Genomic DNA, 21145 nt, shown 5'->3' with positions numbered 1-21145 from the left:
CCGGTTGGGTAGACCGGTCACAGGTCGACCGGTCCGGTCGACCGGTTAGTGAAGACAGGTTGACCGGTGAGTTATAACGTCTCTGTCACCGGTCGACCGGTTGTAACGTAAAATGCATGATGACATGGCAAAATCGACTCTGGATGCGATTAGAACTTTGGGAAACCTAATTGTTACGAAAGTATGACTTCCTAAACACTATAAATAGCCTATTAAGTCACATTACTCATTAGATCACTTGAGAGACTTTTTGGAGGCTATTGATAAAAGATTCCTGAGAGGAAAAATTGTTTAATTCTCAAGAACAATTTTTTCTTTGGTTCTCTTGTGATTGAAAGGAGATCAAGAATACCTAGAGGAGATTAAACGACGTGTGCCCACCCGCACACCGATTGTGGAAACGAGAATAGCAAAGAAGACCAGTTGGTTGAGGCTCTTCCGGTTGCTGTTTGGAACGCTTAGATCTGTCAGACGTGCAGTTTCCTGAAATCTCAAAAGGTATGTTTTAGATCTTTAGTATTTATGTTATATAGCATCATGAACATGTTCTTGTTTGGCTTTGACGTTGATTAAAATTTTTAAATTCCGCTGCGCACTCGATGCCATTAATTTTCCAACACTCATGTGTATCGTGAAGCTAATAGATGTGCCGATAAACTTGTTAATCTTGATATTATTAATTGTAATAGATGTGGTGGTCTCATTGTCCTAGTTCTTTGGAGTACTATGTATATAGGGATTACATATAAGTTTATCATTTTACAGATTTACTTAATTTAGAGATGATTGTAGCTTTGATATTTTTTCTTGTTCTTTAATAATATAAGCCTTATTTGAGGCGATAAAAAAAAAAAAAAAAAAACTGTCTAGAATTAAATATGTTATACTGACACTACTACTCCTATTAAGAGAGTGCAAATTTTGTAATTTTATGATGATAAAATAAGACTATAAATTTGAAAATGTTAATAATGTTTATGTACAGTATGCAAATATAATCATTATCATATAAGATTGTAATTTGATGATAATATTCACTAACATGATCATCAAAACTAAATAATAAAAACTGTATGATGATTAATGGACGGAGAAGATAAAGATTGTAACTCTATCATATTAAAAAGGTAGTATTATTTTTTACAATATGCATATACAATCATTATTATAAAAACTGCAACTTTAAGATAGTGATATCATAAGGGATATTTATATTTATATACCTAGTGTTTTAGATTTATTTAAAATTTAATCCTTCAGTTTTTTATCTCATTAAATATATATGTTTAAATTAAATTTAATATACAAATTATCAATAATTAATTTAACCTTTAAACTGAACAAACTCTCTTTAAAGAAAAGAGAGAAAAAAAAAACCATAAACTTTATAATATTACAAAAAATAAAAAATAAAAACAAAAAAACCATTTCATAGACAATTTTTCATATTTTTAAGGTCATAACCATAAATTTAAAGTTTTTTTTTAGTTTTTTTATTTTTTTATTCAAGGGTATTTTTGATATTGTAAAGATAAAATTGAGGATTTATCGTAAAAATGTATAAATTTAATTATTAAATTTAATTTAAAAATATACATTTAATAAGATGAAAATTTGAATATATAATTTTTTAATAAATTCAAAACATAAAATATAAAAAAGTAAATATTACGTATCATAAAATGCAAAACAATAAAATGAATACCATAACTAAAATTTTTTTATACACTCTCTGGTCCAAATAACTATTTATAAATAACATCACGTTAAAGTTCTTTTATTTTGTTAATTTGAGTTTAAAATTTAAATTTTATTACAATAAAAAATTTTTATAAACAGTCACATTTAATTTTTTTTATTATAATAAAAATTTTTATATAAAATTATATCTTAATTTAAATTTTAAACTCAAATCAACGAACTAAACACACGTTAATAATTACTTTTCTACATGTGTAATAATTACTTGGTTCTTATTTAAAAGTTGACATTGGGCAAGTATTGGACGATTGAAGAAGTCAAGTCAACACTTGGCAGTTAGCTCTACACAATCGTCATCTCAAACGTCACACCTTCTTGGTTCTTTCTTTCTCATCCACTGAAATTTCAGTAAAACAATACACGCGCACACACACCCTAATACATGTATAAAGTGTGTCTTAAAAGCTTCTGGTCATTGTGAAATAACGAGTCTTATTTTACTGATTTAAATTTTATTATAATAAAAAATTTTAAAAAATAATTATATTTAATTTTTTTATTATATAAAAAATTATAAATTAATTTAAATTAAAATTTTAAATCGACGAAGTTATATTAAATAATTCTACTTTCACTTCTCTATCTCAACTATCTACGGTATTCTACACGGCTAAATATGGCTGGTTGTATTCACGATTGCGACCTCAACCAATCCGTTTTCTTTGGAACTTAACCAATGCCAAATCACGAGTAATTCCCTCCGTACTGCAGATTTGTCAAACACTCTACATCAACGACTTTGTCAAAACCTTGTGTCAATTGGGTTGGCGAGAAAATCTCAAACACTCTCGAAGATCACGAGGGTGACGACGACGAGATGTGGTTGAAGATTCAAAGGGGGAAGCGGAATCCTATGTACAACAAGAGCCAATTCTACGTGATCACTGCTTCACGTCCATTTCGTCACTAGAGAGCGCCTTTAGTGAATTTGCTGGCTAATGAAGCTTAGCAATTCAAGCCTCTCAAAGAGTGCACTTTCGCAAATTTTCTAGAGCGTTTTCAGTGAAGATAATCAAATAAGAAGAGCTGTTAGGAAGGATCTCAGAGCAGTCAGAGAACGAGACCCAGCTTGTACGACTCACGTCCATTGTTTTCAGAAAAAGACTGCCTTGGCAGTCTTGATTCAGAGTCGGGTTTAGGAGGTTTTTGGTGTCGATATGCATCCAGTAGCGAAGATCGGGAGTGGGTTAGTGATTGATCATGCCACCGGAGTTGTGATTGGGGAGATGACGATTGTGGGAGACAATGTCACAATTTTGCATAATGTGACTTTGGGCGGCACAAGGAAAGTGTTTGGAGACATACATCTTAAGACTTCGTTCAGTTCATTGATTTGAGTTTTTAATTTGAGTTAAGATGTAATTTTATGTGAAAATTTTTTATTGTAGCAGAAAAAGTTAAATGTGACTTTTAGTGAGAACTTCTAACTATAGTAAAATTAAAATTAAAAACTCGAATCGATGAAATGAACAAGACTTAAGATTGGTGATGGGGTTTTCATAAGAGCGGAAAGCAATGTTTTGGGAAGTATTAGGATTGGAAAAGGTGTTAGAATTGGTGTTGGGTCTATTGTGTTGAAACAGGTGCTTGCCAACACTACTGTTGTTGGAAATCCTGCTCAACTAATTGGTAAATAAGGGTGTAATTCGGTCGGGTAAGGTCGGGTTGAGCTGAAAAATTGAGCCGACCCGCTTAGTGCGGGTTGCAAAAATTTTAGGCCGCAACATCTCTTAAGCCTACAAACCCGCAACCTGTCGGGTGACCTCGGGTATGTCCGGGTTGGTGAAAACTAATTTTAATCTATGACTTCATACCTCTTTTAACAGTCCAAAAACATAAAATCCATAAATAGTCCATAAGCATTAACATAACATCAAACATATTTATTAACAATCAATAAAGTCTAAAAATAAAATTAACAATACATCAAATAAACAGTCCATATAGAGATAGTCCAATAAAATAGATTTAGGAATTTAGAGTTACACACCTAAATTGGGTTGGGTCGGGGCAAAACGGGTTCAAAATGCCCGCCCTGCCCCCCAACCCGCACAGTGCGGGTTGGGACTATTTGAATCCAAATTAAAAAAAAAAAAAAAAAAACCTACGTTTCGGGTCGGGTCGGCCGCGGGTTATTCGGGTTCGGGTTCATTTCTTACACCCCTATTGGTAAATAAGAAAAACTACAAATCATTCATCAAGCAGTGATATCATTATCAGTTGCTCAAATGTGAAACCTCGTGATTTCATACTATCTAGACAATGTTGAAAATTTGTTTATTATATGTAGTGTTTCTGTTTTCCAACTAGATATATATCTTGTTTCACTTATTTTTTGAATGCCTCTCTTTTAATTATTTCCTTTTACAAATATGTAAAATTTGTTTGGCATTTTAGGGAACTTTTCTTTTTTTTTTTTTTTTAAATTCAAGCAAAAGGAAAGAGCCAAATTTTTTTTTTTTTTTGAAATTTCAAACAAAAGGAAACAGCCAAACAAAAACAAACAAGAAAAGCAGCAGAAAAGGGTACAAACAAACAGGGAAGGAAAGCTAACAAAAGTATAAAGACTCCATTCCTTGTCGTGCTGAAGAAGACAGGAGTCAACGCATTAAAGTCAATACTCAAATGCACCCAGAGACACCAAACGCAGAAGACCGTCTAGCTAAGTTTGTGAGCAACATTGATTTATAAAGCAATTTTTTGATAATCATTAGCTACATATTATACGTATTATAATTCATTCATGAGGAACGATTAATTATAACTACTATTTTCACGAGTAAATAAATAATTATACGCTTACAAATATTCACAATCCCATCATCTTGGTCCTCTCAAGAGTTAGAGAACGTTTGATTTATGTATTCAGAATCATTCTTATTTTACGTGTGTTTTTTATGAGAGAAAACACTATAGAAAATTATGAATCATGATTCAGAATCAGGGACGAATATAGGAAACAAACGTCTAAACATCAATCCAATAGCTTTCAACCAAAAAAAAATCAATCCAATCACTTACAAATTGTCTTCAGCGAAAAAATAAAAAAAAAGTCTGAAGTGTTTTTACCGTGAAAGTTTAAATTAAATCCTTGTTTAGTTTACGGATTCGAGTTTTTAATTTGAGTTGAGATGTAATTTTATGTGAGAGTTTTTAACTGTAATAGAAAAAGTTAAATGTAATTTTTATAAGAGTTTTTAACTGTAGTAAAACTAGAATTAAAAACTCAAATTGATAAAATGGACGAGGCTTAAAATCTCTTAAGTCTCGTTTATTTCACTAATTTGAGTTTTTAATTTTAAGTTTTTACAGTTAAAAACTCTAAAAAAATATTACATCTAATTTTTTTATTACAATTAAAAACTTTTAAAAAATATCACACCTCATTTCAAATTAAAAATTCAAATCTACAAAATGAGGTTGTTTGGTTGAGAAATTCGTTTCCTGATTTAAATTATGATTTATGGTTTGCTACAATATTTTTTCTCATAAAAAATATACGTAAATAAAAAATAATTCTAATAACATAATTCTAATTGATGAATCAAACGTATCCGATCTTTTTTACATAACCACTTGAAAGGTTTACCCGTAGTTAGGCTACCATCTAGCAAATCACTTGCTCTAAAGAATGGTTTTTAGTCAAAAAAGTGAAGAACAATAGAAGGAACATAGCTGATGTGGATCAGAACTGTGGGACCCAAACCAACCAGAAAACGCCAAAATTCGCCGATTATAGAACGCGGTGTCGTCCGGTTAATTTTCCTGACTTCTGAGTACAAAAGTTTCCCGCCACGTTAAAAGTGGCATTTTACGTAATTTAAGCAGTATCGTAGGGCAATCAGAAGTCAGACAGAATCAATCAGAAGGGGGAGAAGCGCGCATGACATGAAATTTGAATTCAGACAGCGCCTGGCGCGGCCGAAGAACGCGCCACGTGTCCCGAATCTCACCATCTTCTTCAACCTTTTACCAACCAAATATCCGTACTCTTTCAAATCTCAAGACGAAGCCCACTCTTTTTTCTCTTCAAAAACCTCTCGACGATAACAAACAAAAAACCTTCTCGAGCAACAACAATGGCGGCCAAGGTGAAACCCTCGTCCCGTTACAGCTCGTACGATGCGCGATCCTCGACTTCCTCGCACTTCTCGGACCCTTCCTCGTCTGTGGAGCTTAAGTTTAAGCCCACCTCCTCCTCCTCCTCCTCTTCGCGTGCGCTTGTCAAATCCAAGCCCTCCGATCTGGCCAAGGCCAAGTCCAAGCAGTCCGATCCGAACTTCACCACCATGGTGAAGAAGTTCATGGAGAAGCGGTCTAATTCTTCGTCGTCGTCGAAGCTCAAGAAGGTGGACAATCGGATGGCGGGATTGGTGATCCCGTCGGATGTGATCGCTGAGGACTTGAAGAAGACGGCGAGGAAGGGGACGAACTTCTCGGCTCTGCACAAGAAGTTGTTCGGGAAGGGAACGCCGTCGTCGGAGAAGGAGAAGAGGGAGGTGAAGGCTTTGACGGAAGTCAAAGGGAATACGAGGACTCTGGCCATGGTTTTGAGGAGCGAGAGGGAGCTTTTGAGCCTGACCAAAGAGCAGGAAATGGGGATTTCTGAGCTTAAGTTGATGCTAGAAGAGAAGAACACAGAAGTGAGCCATTCTATATCCTATTCTCGCCTCTTTCTGTTTCAATGTTCTGCTCAAAAGAAGCAAAATTGTTAAGATTATTTTTTTTCTTAAGATTTTACCTTTTTTTCTTTGTTCTCTTAACTTCAAATGCGCCAAAAATGGAAACAATTCTCTAATTAGTGAAAAAAATTCCGCAATAAACGCAGGATCTTAATTCCCTAAATTCCGATTGAAAAATAAATGTGACTTTGTGAAAGTGAAACCACAGTTTTCTTTATTTTGCATTATCTGATGTTCTAAATTGTTTGATTGGGATGAGAAGGTGGAAAAATTGAAGGACTTGTGCTTAAAGCAAAGGGAAGAAATCAAAGCATTGAAGGATGCAATACTTTTCCCGGACGTTATTAATTCGCAGTTTCAAGACATCTTGGAGAAACAGGGCTCAGAGCTGAAGCAAGCGAAACAGTTAATCCCAACTCTTCAAAGACAGGTGACTTCTCTCACAGGCCAGCTCCAATGCTTAGCTGAGGATCTTGCCGAGGTAAATCCTGTTTTCTACATACATTGTACTCTGCTTATTCAATGCTATGCTTTCAAATACAGTTTTGGTAAAATCCTTGCAGGCTTATACTTTTCTGTTTAAATGTGATATCAGTAGAGATTATGGGTTAATATCGATTTTTCGAAACCGTGCAATCCAGGAGAACCTGGAACTGGAAATGGGTCTCTCTCTTCTTTTTTCACCTGTAGTCTTGTGTTATATTGCTGACATTTATTGCTTTGAGCAGGTGAAAGCTGATAAATATTCAGCTAGGGCAGGTTTTCATCACCATAGCAGTTCTCCGAGAACACCGATGTATAGTCGCGAAGAGACATCTAATTCCTTGGTAAGAGCTCCATGGTATTCAATATGCTATATATTTGGAAATTTTAACTGAATGTTTTACCCAACTTCTGTGTAGCCTCTTCTGTTCCAAGTTATAGTCCAGTTGAAGGCTAGAAGCTATCTTATACCATTGGAAATTGGATGCGATTTTCTTTTCTAGTGTTGTTCAGGCACCGTTGTTATTATTGTTTCTTCAATCTTCCCCAACATTGTTTCAATTCTTTCTCCTGTTCCTAAAAAATCTCTGCTCAATAACTTAGGAGTTCAGCTCTGGCGATCCAGCTAGCCCCAAGAGTCCGGATGACATGTTGCTCAAAGATTTAAATCCTTGCTTGACACCTTATTATGCTAAATCAAGATCCAAGGTATAACTCCTTCCTATTTCCTATGGTCCTTTTCTAAGAGTGCCTCTTCAAGGATACACAACCTTGCTTCCTTTTCCTCGTCGACTGCAAGAGTATTATGAAATTCTGATTGAGTAGTTATGAAAATTTGCAGGAATTTGAAGCTTTGGGATATGATTCTCCTCAGGATGAAAGCTTATCTGCAGACAAATTGGAGTTTGGAATCGATTCTCATGGCAGGAAATTGTCCAAAAGTTCTGATTGTAGCCAACATGCCAAAATAGGAACAACAATCTCCCGAACAGCCAAAATAGGAACAACAATCTCCCGAACGGCCCGAAGATCGGACGACACTCGATGCACATATGGAAAACAAATGCACCATAAACTTTTTTGAATCACCAGTCATTTGCTTTGTTCATTTCATCTGTTTCATTTTTTAAGTTTGTCATGTTCTATAGACCATGATTTTGGTCAGAAGTCTGCGTATTATCTTGTGGACAAGATAAAACCGCGGAAAAATGCGAGGCTATTCCATAGTTGGAACGGGGTTTATGTTCTTAAAACATTCACTTGTTGAACACGGCGCTTCAAGAACATAAATAAATTTGATGAGTTCTTTTTGCAATATAATTCCGCTTATCAGCGCCAAAAGGCACCATAACTAGTGTGATTTTTTCTTTGGATTGAAATTCTCCTCCATAACTGTGTCAACGCAAGTTGCTATTGTGCCTGATTATGATAAAGTTGGAACTACTATTATGAAGAACCAATACCCTTAACACCAAAACTGGGATGAAAAGATACAACTCAACATAAACTCAGCGGAGATGCTATTATTTATTAAACAGAAAAGCAACAACGTTTGACTTCACTTTCAACATCATAATTTACTATGTTCAACCCGCAATACCCATTACAACATCCCCTTTTTACACGCAAAGCTATTTCCTCAAGCCATTCCACCGCTTGTCGCTGTTCTAATTATCTGAAACAAGGCTGCAGCAAAACAAAAGGAGGGAAACATATCAATTCATAAGTACGAATTGAGCTCAAGAAGCAAACCAAAAGCCTTATCTATAACCTAAACATGAGTTCTACGTCTAACATATGATCAGGATGAAAAAGAGTGAATATAGGCTCCGTTTGTTTCTCTAGTTCGAATAACAACTCAAGTTTTTTATTAGTGTTTTCTCCTACAAAAATTTCAAATTCAACTTTTTCTACTAGAAAAACAGTAATTTCTCTCACATGATGAATTTACTTTTTAAATTAAGTTCTCAACTCGAAGGCCATAATTGCTCTGCGAACATGGGATTCGACTTCCACGTTCCCCGGTTCTCATTCACGCCCTCAAACAATATCATACCACGTTAATTTAAAATGTCAAGCGACACGAAAGGAGATAGGAAAAAGGGGCACGGAGCTGAATAAATCAGATAGAATATGAATAAATTGAATGGTGAAGATAATGAAGAATAGGAAGAGAGTGCAATACATGACCCGATGACCACAAAGATGAAAAAGCCGAGGAGAATTGGGCCAACTGGGAAGTCATATCCTTTCTTTGATGAGGTTTCCGGAACTGATCCCCTCTTTGTGATGTTCCTCTGAAACTTTGCAACTTTCTTCTCAGCAACGCGCTTTGAGGTTGTCTGTCAAAATTCAAACAACCAAACAAATGGACATTCACATATATAAATTCTTTTGTAATTGTTATTCTCAAAACTAAGTTCAAGCAACACAAATATCATGTTTGTAACGCTCACATAAGGGCATTCACCAAGTTTAAAACTTTAACAGCATTTTCAAAAAACTAATTAGGAGAATTATAAATCTAAATCTCCAAATTTCAGAAAAAAAAAACCAAAACAAAAACAAAATTTCCTATCGTTTTAGGCCAAATTGTTATGTTTAACCTTTAAAAATTATTTTTGCAAGATCGGAATTCAGATTTACACATGCAAACCAGTAAAGAAACAATCGATTAAAAGAATATGAGCAATTGAGCTCTAAAATTGGTTTTCCAAAATCGTATCGTAAATTAATGTACTTTAACTAAGATTGGATTCGGATAAGCACATCTAAAAACTCATGCATGCTCCGAAAAAACGAAAAAGAAAATAGAAAAAGAAAAACATGAATAATAAGATTTATAAACATGAGGAAACGATAAACAGAAAAGAAACCTAAATGTAATTTCATCACCAATTGAAGCACGATCAAGAACAACGTCGATAAAGCATGTTATTACAAATTTATAATCCAAAAGGCCATGGGTAAAAGAATTAAGAGAGGAATATTGTATTAATAAAAACAACTAATGCGAAAATTACAACGGGTCGTTACCATTTTTAGCGTCTTTTTTGGCGAAAGAAGAAAAACAGATATACGTCTTTGAATTGGTTCTGAAGAGAAAACCTACGACCTTCCTTCGGCCTTAAAAAGGTATAGCGCTGACTGGACCAAATAAATTAGCAAAAAAAAAAAAAAAAAAAAAAAAAAAAAAAAGGATTTCCTCACAAATAATAATAAATAATAAATAAAATCTCTTTCTAACCCTTAAAAAATAAATATTTCTAAGAATCACCTCTTTTTTCTTTTCTTTCTTTTCTTTTTTTTCTTTTGGTAAAAAAGATATATTAAATAGGACACAGTTTTTTTTTGTTTTTTTGTTTTTACTTGGGTATAAAAATGATATTTCTTTTGGAAGGGCAGAGAAAATATCTCATTAGTCTTATTTTTATAATTATCAATGTTATTTATTTTTAACTGTTAGTTTTATTTTATCAAATCTATTTAATTAGTACATTGTTTTTCTTTTTGACATAATCATGATATAATCTAACTTTTGAAAACATATACCGGTAGACAACCTACCATAATAAAGAACGCAAATATCCCACTTGGCCTTTTGTGTTTTCTATTTTTATATTTTTTTTTTTTGGTGTTCTATATATTTTTCAGCGGTGGATTAGACCAAACGTGCACATTTGGACCAAATCACTCGGCTATTATTATGTTCACAACCTAACAACCCAAACGACAATCCAAGCAACAAAAAGGATAAACAAAATAATTAAAACAAAAAAAAAAGGCACCTTGAGGAAGCTCCGAAAAGACAACAAGGGGGAGGTTGAAGCTGGCACCTTACAGAACGACGAAAGACAAAAGTCATTCTTGCCGTTTGTAATGTTTCCATTGACCATTCTTTTCTCGTTTTGATGTCGTTTCTTTATTCCCTTTCGTCATGTCGTTTTTCCTTTTGTTGTTCTTTTGAAATTATTCTATCATTCTAATTCTTTTGTTTCCTTTTTGTGTTTATCGTCGTATTTCATTTCACCACATTTTAATTGTTGTTTCTCTTTCTTTTAGTGTCGTTTGTAACTTTTATATCATTTCTCTTTTATAATCGTCTCTACTCTCTAGTTGCGGCCGTGTTCATCCATTTTTATGTCGTTATTTTTATTATTTCCAAATTCCTTTGTCGTCCTCTTTTCCTTTTTTGTTTTTTTTTTCTCTTTTTTGGTATCTTTTTTCTTATTACCGTTTTTATTGCTTTATGTCGTTTTTCATTTTTTTTTGGGTACTGTGGTTTTTGTTTTTAGGTTTTCTATAAGCCTTTTTTTTTGGGGGGGCCGAATTCTAGATGTACATTGTTGTTTATTTTCTCTTTCCTTTTTCTTAAAAACACAACTAGTGAAAAAAGTACTTTTATTACCTTCATTATATACAAATGATGAACCTATAATATTTGAAAATGGAAAACATATACTAACAATATTTAAAAAAAAAAAAAAAAAACGAAAAAACCTGTAAAATCCAAAACCCGATACTAGTATCCAACCAAAAAGACTTGTATTGCTATTTACTCCTTAGTGGCGGTTTTTGAGAGTAATTCTGAAGCTCTTCTCTTCTCCATGGTGCTTAAACTCCAAGATCTTGGGCTCCACAGACACCGAAACTCCAACGGGTTCGTGCACTTTGACAACTTAGGTTCCCGGCTGTCCAACGTTCTTCACTGTCCGAGTAACGGTCACGGAACCAGAGAGATTCGGAGCCGTCACGGAAGGATAGTTGAAGTCCAAAACAGTGACGTTCTTGGCGGAACATTCGTAAGGCTTGTCGTTCAAGGCTTGAATCTGGGTCTTGTTGTATCCTAGAGAGCAGAGGAAGTTGAGACTTTGTCGTTGGTGCTCCAGTATACTCGTAGACCAGACCAGGGTCCATGGCTCGGTTCGGTCGTATAGGCGGTCGCCGTAGTTAAACGGCAATGCCTTTTGCTTTAAGGCGGTCTTTGCTGGATTGCCCTGTGTTATCTCTCGTTCTTGCTGTGCAACAAACACAAACAAAAAAAAAAAAAAAAAAAAAGAAAGGAAAGGAGATGAGACCTTAATAAGATAATGAATGAACAAAAGATTGTACCTTAAGGTGCAAAGCATTCTTGAGTTCACTTGCTAGCTGCCACGGTGATCAACCAAGGTGCAACGTTTGTGACACTTCCTTCGGTTGGTCCGGAGTTTCCAGCAGAGACAGCAACCGAAACGCCCTTCTTGCCCCAATAGCGATACTATCTTCCCAGTAACCACCAAGATCTCCACCAACTGATGTAGCCCTCCAAGATATCAGCACCGTGTACTGTTAGTTTACCGATCCATCCTAAAAGCTTAAGCTATTAGGAGGTGGACCAACAATAATTTTTATACTTTAACACTTCCCCTCACGTGTGGGCTGGACAATGGGCAATCGTGTGGATAAATTAATTAGAAAGCCCAACACGTGAATATTTAAAGCTCGAGATATATTAAAGACCCAACACATGATGACAATTTTAAATGGGGATAAAGAGTGCAATTACGGGGGTTTGAACTCAGGACCTCCCGCTCTGATACCATGTTAATTTACCAATCCATCCCAAAAGCTTAAGCTATTAGGAGGTGGGCCAACAATAATTTTTATACTTTAACATGTACCGCCACCGTCACCGGAGATCGGTGGCCAGCATACCTTGTAGGCCACCATGCGGGCTTTAGAGGAATTGCCTTTGACTGTCCCGTACTTGCCGACGCCCAAAACTCTGGCTCCGGGGACAAAGTTACCACCGGGTGTGGATGGCGTGTGACTGCCATGCTCTTGATGGTCACGTGCACTCCTTTTGGTAGAGTTGAGCTTCCCTCCCCAGGCCTCATACCCTTTGCTGAAGTACCTTGCTCCTATGACCTTCCTTATAAAGTCACAAAAACATGGATGATAGTTTTAACATAATGTATTATAATATTATAAGCAACTTAATTAGATGGTTTAGAAGTGACTAACTAATTAGTAAGGACACAATTAACAATTACTTTAGTCAATAGAGGAGAATTAAGTGAAATTTAAATAAATTAATAGAACCTGTTGCAAGCGAATCCATCTGTAGATCACTTATGGCAAGTTCCTTTCAACCTTGATGGAATAGGTCAATAGCCTATACGGATAAATAATTCTCTATTTTTTTTTTTATTATTTATAAAGACGGTAATTAAGTCAAAGAATATATGTCTACATAATAAGGTTTGAAAATCTCTAGATGGATAAAAGATACTAAAAATGCAAATTTATGAAGAATGTACTCAAAATTATTGACACAAAAATGTATATACATATATAATGCACGGAACTATATATACAATCCATTTCCATGGAAAGCAAATGAATATCTAAGTAATGAGAGAACGTAAAAAGAATTACGAAGAACATCACACTCTCTCATCTTCAAGCATCATGAAACCCCATGTACGTGTGGTGTGTAATTTCTTTGTTTCGTTTAGGAACACCGACAAAACTTTTGGGTGCTCTGAATTTTAAATAAATAAATATGTTAATAAATAAAATGCTTGTTGGACTTTGTCCCACATTGCGTGAGAAGGAAAGTGGAGAGAGGTTTAAAGCTTATATAACAAGTGCAAAGCTCTAGTTTCAATTGTCCTAATAAGAAGCGCTTCAGGTATAGTCTACGTATAGTATGGTGGAGTTTATTGGTATGGATTTAAAAAATCTATAATTTTGATATTTGTTTCAGGATTTGTTGCCTCTCTCCCTTCAAAGAAAATAAAGTATGTGTAACTACTGCACGTTATACTTGTAATTATACCTGTTGAGAAAATTTATAATTATACAAATGAACTAAGGAATTCATAATTATAATTCCTTAATTCTTGTTGAGAAAGGAATTAAGGAATTCATAATTATACCAGAAACCAAGGAATTCGAATTAGCTGCACAATTAACATGCATTGATTTAATTACTAATTACAGTTTTTAAGCGTGATGATTATGTTGTTTGTTCCATTTAATGTCGTTCTATTCAAACTTTTGTTTTATGTTGTTTGTTCATTTTTTAATGTCGTTCTATTCAAACTTTTGATTTTATTTCTTACCTTACTATCGTTTTTATTTGTTGTTTTCTTTTTCTTTTTTATTTCATTTTTCATTTTTTTAAAGATGTTTTCTTTTATGTTGTCGTTTTTGTTTGATGTTATTTCCATTTTATGGTCTTTAACATTTCATGTCGAGTTGTCCTTTTATAGTCGTTTTCTACTTTGATATCTTCCTTTTATTATCGATTGTGTATAACTTTGTTTTTGTTTTTGTTTTCCTATCTTATTCTTGTTATTGTCGTTTTCTATTTGATGTCGTTTTCTTTTATCGTTTTCATTGGATGCAGCTTTTTCCTTTTCTAGGCGTTTGAAAAGGTGCCATTGTCGTTTCCGTCTAACGTGATTTTCAGATGACGTCGTCTTACCTTCATTGTCATTTTCATTCGTCTTGTTCTTGACTGGTTAAATGCGGCAACCTGTGAAAAATAATAATAGTTGAGAAAACGCTACGATAGATTATAACAAAATCAAAATTCAAAGGGACTTATTTTGGGTGAAATGCAAATCAAATCAATCACTTGGTTTAAAGATTTTCAAATTAAATCAAATCAATTAAGGGGTCTAATCTAATTCAAACCATACTGATTGTAGTTGGTTTGGTTTGGTTTTCTAAATTCCAATTGATTTAAACTAATATTTTACAATCTGTTGTCTTATAGGATAGATATTTCATTATTTCTTGACTATAAGCATCAATAATTCAAGAATGAAATATCAAATTCAATGATAAATAAAACATAACGAATTTTTTAAAATATGAATAAGTTACTGATATATGAAATATGTATAATTTTAAGAAAGTATATATACATAGAATTGATTTAATTTGATTTAGTTTTTTAGAGGATAAAATTACAAAACAGAGCTAATTTAATTTGTTTTTTAATTAAAACCAAACCGATTATTAATTGATTTGGTTTGATTTCCTTTTGATTTAGTTTAGTTTGGTTGGTTTGAATACTTTGCTGCACACCCCTAATTTCCCCTCTTTTTTTTTCTTCAAGTTTAATCTTTCTCACTGGTAATAATGAAAAAACAAAAATAAAATCCATAATAAAAATAGAATATCAAAGTCCAGCTACATAAGCATCTTATAGCCAGTTTGGTTCATGGATTAAAACCATGAGATTAAAATTATAGTCAGTTTGATTCATGAATTAGAACCATGAAATCAGAATTATTTTCGATTTACGTGTGTTTTTTGTGAGGAAAAATACTGTAACGAATCATAAACCATGATTCGAATCAGAGAACAAATCCTCCAACCAAACGGGACTTATGAATGATCAACCAACTAAAGCAAAAAATACAACCTAATAGCTACTATCTAGGAAAGCAACTGTTATTTTAACTCCACTATTTCACTTATGTAGGAAAATAATCGATACATAATGATTAAGGAACACAAACCATTCCTTTTTCCAGAACATTGCCATTATCATTCTCAAAATCTTTTTAATTATAAATATTCACAAGTGAAAGGGCAAAAAAATTATTAGGAAAAAAAAAAAAACCAAGAAAGAAACATGGATGAAGGGCTAACTCATTCTCTTTCTTCTATCTGACAAAGTTCATATATATACACGAGAAAGAGGTGAAAATTGAACAAAAGTATCAGATTTCTCTATCAAAATTGGACTCCATAAAAGCAACCCCGTGAAAGAGAAGATGGCCGCAGGTGTTATGAAGTGCTGGGTCTGGGGAGACGTTCAAGAAAGTATGAAGGCAAACTTCTTCTTCTTCTTCTTTTTTCTTCTTCTTTTATTATTATATTTTTTTTTACCAATTATGCAACTGAGAAGTAATGCTTTTTACCACGGGGTGATATACTGTGTGCATGTGTCTCTTAGCTTTCTCTGAACCAGACTGCTCAAGCCACTCATCATATATCTTTCTAACGAGAGCGTTTTCAAAAGGATCAGCTACCAGAACCTGCAATAATGAGAGGTCAAACAAGCAAAATATGTGAGATCACAAACGATTGAATCGCCAAGGAAGGCCAAGTAACAGATTAAAATAATACACACAACGACTACAACCGTTGAGGAATATTAGGATCGTGCAGAATGAGATTATCTCAACTATCTCTAATCAGCAAAAAGCGCAAATGAAGAACACAAGAATATAATATTTACCCGGATAGAAGTGAAGTGTTCTTCAGGTGAAATAGATTTGTGTTAGTACATTTGTGTTCCTTTAAAAGATCCCTTCAGAGTTATGGAAGTCAATGTACTTAAAGAGGTTAGAGGCAATGCTACTTGATACAAAGAAATACACCTTTATTGATAGAAAGAAGTTAAAAATATATAATATTTAAAATAAAAATAAAAAAAAAACTAGCATTGCAAATTTGCAATTAGTTATCTCCACATTAAAAAATAATAAAAAAATCATTTAATCCTTATGTTGTTACAGGCAAATCAGTTCAAAATTTCACAAACATTTAATGAGCTTTAGAGGGTTAACGAATTCTTGCATTTATTGACTTTTGCATTAAAGACTTCCTACTAGTAGTAGCGTCTGACAAATATATGCATGATGAACAAAAGTAAATCCGTAAATGTTTCTGAAGCATAACAAGGGCAAAAAAAAAAAAAAAAAAACACAGAGAGAGAAACTTTAAGTGAAAAACACATTGCAAAATCAGACGCCACAAATTCAAAATGAAGCTTCTGATAGGGTGAGAAGTAAGAACTCACATTTTCCATATAAATAGTTTCCAACAACTGAATCAGATCCCTCCCAGATTGGCCTGGCTTTGGCTTGATTTGACCTCCACCATTCAAGCAACCTATTTATCACACCACGTTCTTGTTAGTACCAACTTCAAATTCAAAACTTTCTACAAAGGAAAAAAAAAAAAACAAAAACAAAAAACTTCAGATTCAAAACTGAAAAATGCAAATGAGAATTCACTGCAATAGAGCATGAATAAAAGTGTCACAACAAAATAATTGATAAAGACGAAAGAATTTATACCAGAAGGGCACGCCATGATCTCCAAGAAATGATAATCACATTTTCCAATTTTTATTTTCCTGACAACATTTTGCAAATTTCGAAAACCATAACATAGCGCAAACTTTAACACAGTTTTCCCCTCCACCTACATTGAGACAGCACAATATTGTTAATGAAACAATGATCTGCAAAATAAAAAATATGAATTTTGCATGCTCAAACTGTCAAAATTTAATATTGCTGATTGAAGGTTTTCAGAAATTCTAATGACACGTCCATTTAGCAGAGCTGACAATCCAAGGGAATTATATCATAACTTCATAAGCCAACAAATTAAGAACAAAATAGAAAAAGTTGACTTACTTCCAAAGTAGTCTCTTGGAAATCCGAGTTTCTGATAGTTCTGAACTCCAGGGGACCTTCGACTTTTTCCCCAAATAACACCTTAGCAGCACGTCTGAATATGGTTTCTGCATAACCTCCTGAGCTTCCAGGGACTCCATAAAACTGCCCTTCTCCAGTAACATTTGTCAGCCTGGACAAAATCAGCGATATCATTTTGTAAGTAAGAAGTCAAGCGCAAAAGAATAAGCCTAAGAGGCACAATTCTTGTTCTTACAAGCTATCTAGGGGTGAATCTTCCAACGCTTTAAAGTCCACTCCTTTTAACTGCAACAATTGAACACCAAAAGACATTAGTTAATATATGTTAATGTCATAAGGAACAACAAATAATGTCAACACAGAAAAAGTTACGATTACAAGAAAGACTGCCACACCTGTATCAGTTCTAGAACTTCCCCAGATGTCAAAACTGAATCTACCTCTGTAATCATTCGAGCTTCATTGTCATTGGTTTTGGCTTGAGATTCAACTTGAAAAACAAAGTCGTCCCTAGAAGCCTCAAGCTTCTTATCATAACAAGGCATCACAGTTACATGATAAATCTCGTCTGGCCTGTTCGATTAACAGCATTAAAGCGTGCTTCATATCAGAATGCAGTGACAGTAAGGATTCAATAGGCAGAACAAAAGCTGCAAGAGGTTCAAGTACCTAAGTTCCATTTTCCGACATATGTGATTTTTCACAATGGCTCCAATTGTTTGCTGGGGACTCTTCACTGAAGAAATATAAGGCAAAATGTACGACCCAAGCTGTTTTTCAGCATAGCATATCCAACCTACAGAAGAAGAAGGACGTTAATGCAAGTGTATTCACAGAAGAAGACAAAAAGAAGCGTATTTGTGAATATTAACTATGAGATACTTTTTTTGTTTTCCCCTCCACTGGTACAAACAGGGCAAAAAGTACTAGATCGTGAACTTTGCGCTTGTGGGTAGATTTGGATTGGAGAGAGAAGAGAGAAGGATGTATTGCAGTTGCCAAACACATACCTGGACATGAAGAGGAAATCATGGGCAAGGAAGATTTAGATTTCTCATCATCAACCGATTGGCTTTTTTTGTATCTTGCGATGAATTCATTACAAGATTCAATAAGGGTTAAATCTCTACTGCAGCTTGTATCAAATATAGCCTTTACCCCCAATGACTTAAAAAATGTAGTTAGTTTCTTTAAGACCTGAAAATCACAAAAGAACATCCAACGTTAAAAGTCATTACACCCAGATACCCTTAAGTAACTAATTTTTTGCATGGTCTTTTTTTTCCCCCTTACAAGTGATAAGAAATGGAAATGGAAGGCACGGTGCATAGTTATGTCAAACTTCAACCACCAAATAACTGAGAAAAATACGCAATTTTCCAACATTGAAAGAGAAGAATGCTCTCACCTGAAGTGGTGAAATACCAAAATGAACTGCGAGAGAAGCTCTTGACTGGGGAGAAACGGAGACAATTACAACCTTCCCTTTAGAAATATTAGAAAGAAACTCATCCAAACTTTGTTTCTCTAGCATAATCGTCTCAGCAGATGTTACACACCCACTGCATGGAACGTCAAATGATGAAACATTGTACTATTTGTACTTGAAAACAACTAGCACAACTTTCAAACCAATCACAAATTAAGGAAACAATCAAAAGGGGTTCACAAACAAAGCACATTATTTAAATTTCAGTTACTTCCAATTTCAATTTCAACTTCAGTTAGCGCAAAGATGCTCTAAGAGAAACAACGCGAGTCAGAGGGAGATTAATTTACCTGCAAGCTAAGCAATCCTTCAGAGAAATTTTCACAGGTTCTGATTTTAACTGGTTAATTGAAGTCGAAACCTTCAAACAAAACAATTAAAATTTATGATTAGATTATTCAAAAAAAAAAAAAAAAAAAACTTACTGTAGCACCAAAATCTAAAACCCGTTCTACCGAAAAAAAAACTACCTTAACTAAATTAGGTCGTATTCTTTTTTCCAAATTATTAATTAAAAAACTATAGTGATCGAAAAGAAAAATTGACAGTTAGTAGGCAATTAAGCGAGTGAGGGGACAAAAAAAAAAAAAAAAAAAAAAACCTCAGGTTTAATATCAGAGGGCTTGGCTGAGGAGGCTTTGAGTCCCTTGAGAGAGACTATGCAGGCCTGAGATGGCGCTATGAAATCGCTCAAATCGCCAATCCGTAGCGTCGGCGAGAACTTCTCCGACATCTTTATATTTCCACTACGATTGTCGATAAATAAACCCGCGAATTTATCCAAGAAATTGGAGTTGACTTGGTTTTTCAGAGAAGCTAGGGTTTTTGGAGCTCGAAAGCAACGAATTCAAATGGATTGTAGAGAGAGAGAGAGAGAGAGAGAGAGAGAGAAGAATGTTGGGTAGGTCAGAAGAGCTCATAGGCGGTGAATTTGGAAGGAGAGAGGTAGGAAGGATTCTATGTGACCTATAAAAGAGAACATATCGTTTTGACACCAATGAGGTGCTAGAGAATCGTGGAAAATTTGTATTGCGCATTACTTCGTCCTCAGGTTCTTTGGCTAGATGGGTGATGCTCAGTACACGACAACTATACGACAACCATTATGGGGCACGTGTCAACCACGTTCCACCTAGCTTTGGTTAGCTGGGACATCCACAAAAATGGGGATCAGATATTTTTAAAAAATTATCGGAAATGAATAAACGACAAAAAGTTTCAAAACGACACCGTTTGAGACAACTGAGAAAAGTAAAACGATATTAACATAGGTGAAAGACAAATGAGAAAACAGCATAGAAAAGGAGAGAAATTAGGAGATGACAACAACAATATCAAACAACAAAATATGGAATGTCAGCCAAAAAAAAAATGGAATGCCTTTGGGGAAAGAAAGAAAACCACGACAGAGTGAATAAACGACAGTAAAACAAAAAATGAAGGGCAACAAAATAAATAAACGACAAAAGAAGAACACGACAGCAAAATTTTGTTACGATACCGTTCGAGAAACAATAAAAAAAAAAAAGTACAAAACTTCAACATCATCGATAAACGATAAATCTTGAAAACGACAAAAAACAAGAGAAATTAAAGATGATAACAATGTGATCAAAGAACGAAAACACAAAATGTCGACAAGAAGAACAAAAGGCAACAAATTTAAAAAACGATACTGCTTGAGAGTTGAGACACAAAAGAGAGAGAGAGAGAGAGCAGAGAAGAGAAGAGACAATCGACAGAAACCTTAGAACGACAATAGTATAGACAAATGGCAAAAACAAAACGACAGGAAATGAGAAAACAACAAAAACATAAAGGATACTTTTGGAATTAGCTTCATATTGTTTTTGAAAATGTTTCTACGCGTTTTTTGAGAAACAAAAATAAAAACAGTTTATAAACTGTGTTTGTTTAGTAAATTTTTAAAAACGAAAATGAAAATAAAAAATAATAGTGAGAATGATTTTTGTAAACAAATTAGAAAACGATTGATTGAAAGTTGTCTTCTCTTTTTTATTTTCATTTTTTAGTACTTATCAATAATGTTATAATATATTAATTAATAATTATAACTAAACGTGATTTTCTTTTTTTTGTTGTACTCAAAATAATATCTTAAAAAATTAATCAAATGCAATTTTAAAATCAGTTTCAGAATGATTCTCAAAACAATCTCATTTTTATTTTTATATTAAACATAAAATTATTTTAAAAACGTTACTAAACAGGCCAAAATGTCTAAGACATGGATAAACAAGAACAAATTTAAAACACAA

At 33.9% G+C, this 21145-nt stretch overlaps 3 protein-coding genes across 5 annotated transcripts; 1 reads left to right on the top strand and 2 right to left on the bottom strand.

Annotated features, from left to right (window-relative positions):
• The first annotated feature begins 5774 nt into the window (after positions 1–5774).
• Positions 5775–8246, top strand: LOC21393877. 2 transcript variants are annotated; one of them, XM_010089334.2, is made up of 5 exons: positions 5775–6404; positions 6706–6924; positions 7172–7270; positions 7530–7634; positions 7768–8246. In XM_010089334.2, the coding sequence occupies exons 1-5, from the start codon at positions 5841–5843 to the stop codon at positions 8008–8010; spliced, it is 1230 nt and encodes a 409-aa protein (XP_010087636.1). In that variant the 5' UTR covers positions 5775–5840; the 3' UTR covers positions 8011–8246. The 2 variants fall into 2 exon arrangements, with proteins under 2 accessions (XP_010087636.1, XP_024022164.1); XM_024166396.1 differs by lacking the exon at positions 7768–8246 and having other exon boundaries at positions 7538–7628.
• A 106-nt stretch (positions 8247–8352) lies between these two features.
• Positions 8353–10040, bottom strand: LOC21393876 (stress-associated endoplasmic reticulum protein 2). Its single transcript, XM_024166402.1, has 3 exons — positions 9963–10040; positions 9112–9268; positions 8353–8612 (listed from the first exon to the last, which is right to left on the bottom strand). The coding sequence occupies exons 1-3, from the start codon at positions 9963–9965 to the stop codon at positions 8566–8568; spliced, it is 207 nt and encodes a 68-aa protein (XP_024022170.1). The 5' UTR covers positions 9966–10040; the 3' UTR covers positions 8353–8565.
• A 5479-nt stretch (positions 10041–15519) lies between these two features.
• On the bottom strand, positions 15520–19849 carry LOC21393875 (protein NAR1). 2 transcript variants are annotated; one of them, XM_024166417.1, is made up of 12 exons: positions 19468–19849; positions 19157–19227; positions 18786–18939; positions 18388–18574; positions 18047–18173; positions 17773–17950; positions 17613–17662; positions 17357–17528; positions 17012–17138; positions 16732–16823; positions 16168–16239; positions 15891–15964 (listed from the first exon to the last, which is right to left on the bottom strand). In XM_024166417.1, exons 1-11 carry the CDS (start codon positions 19597–19599, stop codon positions 16210–16212), a joined length of 1320 nt encoding a protein of 439 aa, XP_024022185.1. In that variant the 5' UTR covers positions 19600–19849; the 3' UTR covers positions 15891–15964; positions 16168–16209. The 2 variants fall into 2 exon arrangements, with proteins under 2 accessions (XP_024022182.1, XP_024022185.1); XM_024166414.1 differs by lacking the exon at positions 16168–16239 and having other exon boundaries at positions 15520–15964.
• Between the last annotated feature and the right edge of the window lie 1296 nt (positions 19850–21145).

This window comes from Morus notabilis, unplaced genomic scaffold (assembly GCF_000414095.1).
Source record: "Morus notabilis unplaced genomic scaffold, ASM41409v2 Scaffold745, whole genome shotgun sequence".
Taxonomy (NCBI): Eukaryota; Viridiplantae; Streptophyta; class Magnoliopsida; order Rosales; family Moraceae; genus Morus; species Morus notabilis.
Note: the sequence above shows the minus strand (reverse complement) of the source record. Positions and strands in the feature narration are given on the sequence as shown.

Excerpts from the sequence above, each read along its gene's own strand:
- LOC21393876 (XM_024166402.1), bottom strand. Across the intron at positions 8,613-9,111 it reads CTTTGTGGTCATCGGGTCAT|CCTTGTTTCAGATAATTAGA; the intron begins GTATTGCACTCT and ends GTTTTGCTGCAG.
- LOC21393875 (XM_024166414.1), bottom strand. The coding sequence starts at position 19,599 with ATGTCGGAGAAGTTCTCGCCGACGCTACGGATTGGCGATTTGAGCGAT. Across the intron at positions 18,174-18,387 it reads GATTTCCTCTTCATGTCCAG|GTTGGATATGCTATGCTGAA; the intron begins GTATGTGTTTGG and ends CTTCTTCTGTAG. Across the intron at positions 17,951-18,046 it reads TGTCGGAAAATGGAACTTAG|GCCAGACGAGATTTATCATG; the intron begins GTACTTGAACCT and ends TTAATCGAACAG.
- LOC21393877 (XM_010089334.2), top strand. The coding sequence starts at position 5,841 with ATGGCGGCCAAGGTGAAACCCTCGTCCCGTTACAGCTCGTACGATGCG. Across the intron at positions 6,405-6,705 it reads TAGAAGAGAAGAACACAGAA|GTGGAAAAATTGAAGGACTT; the intron begins GTGAGCCATTCT and ends TGGGATGAGAAG. Across the intron at positions 7,271-7,529 it reads AAGAGACATCTAATTCCTTG|GAGTTCAGCTCTGGCGATCC; the intron begins GTAAGAGCTCCA and ends TCAATAACTTAG.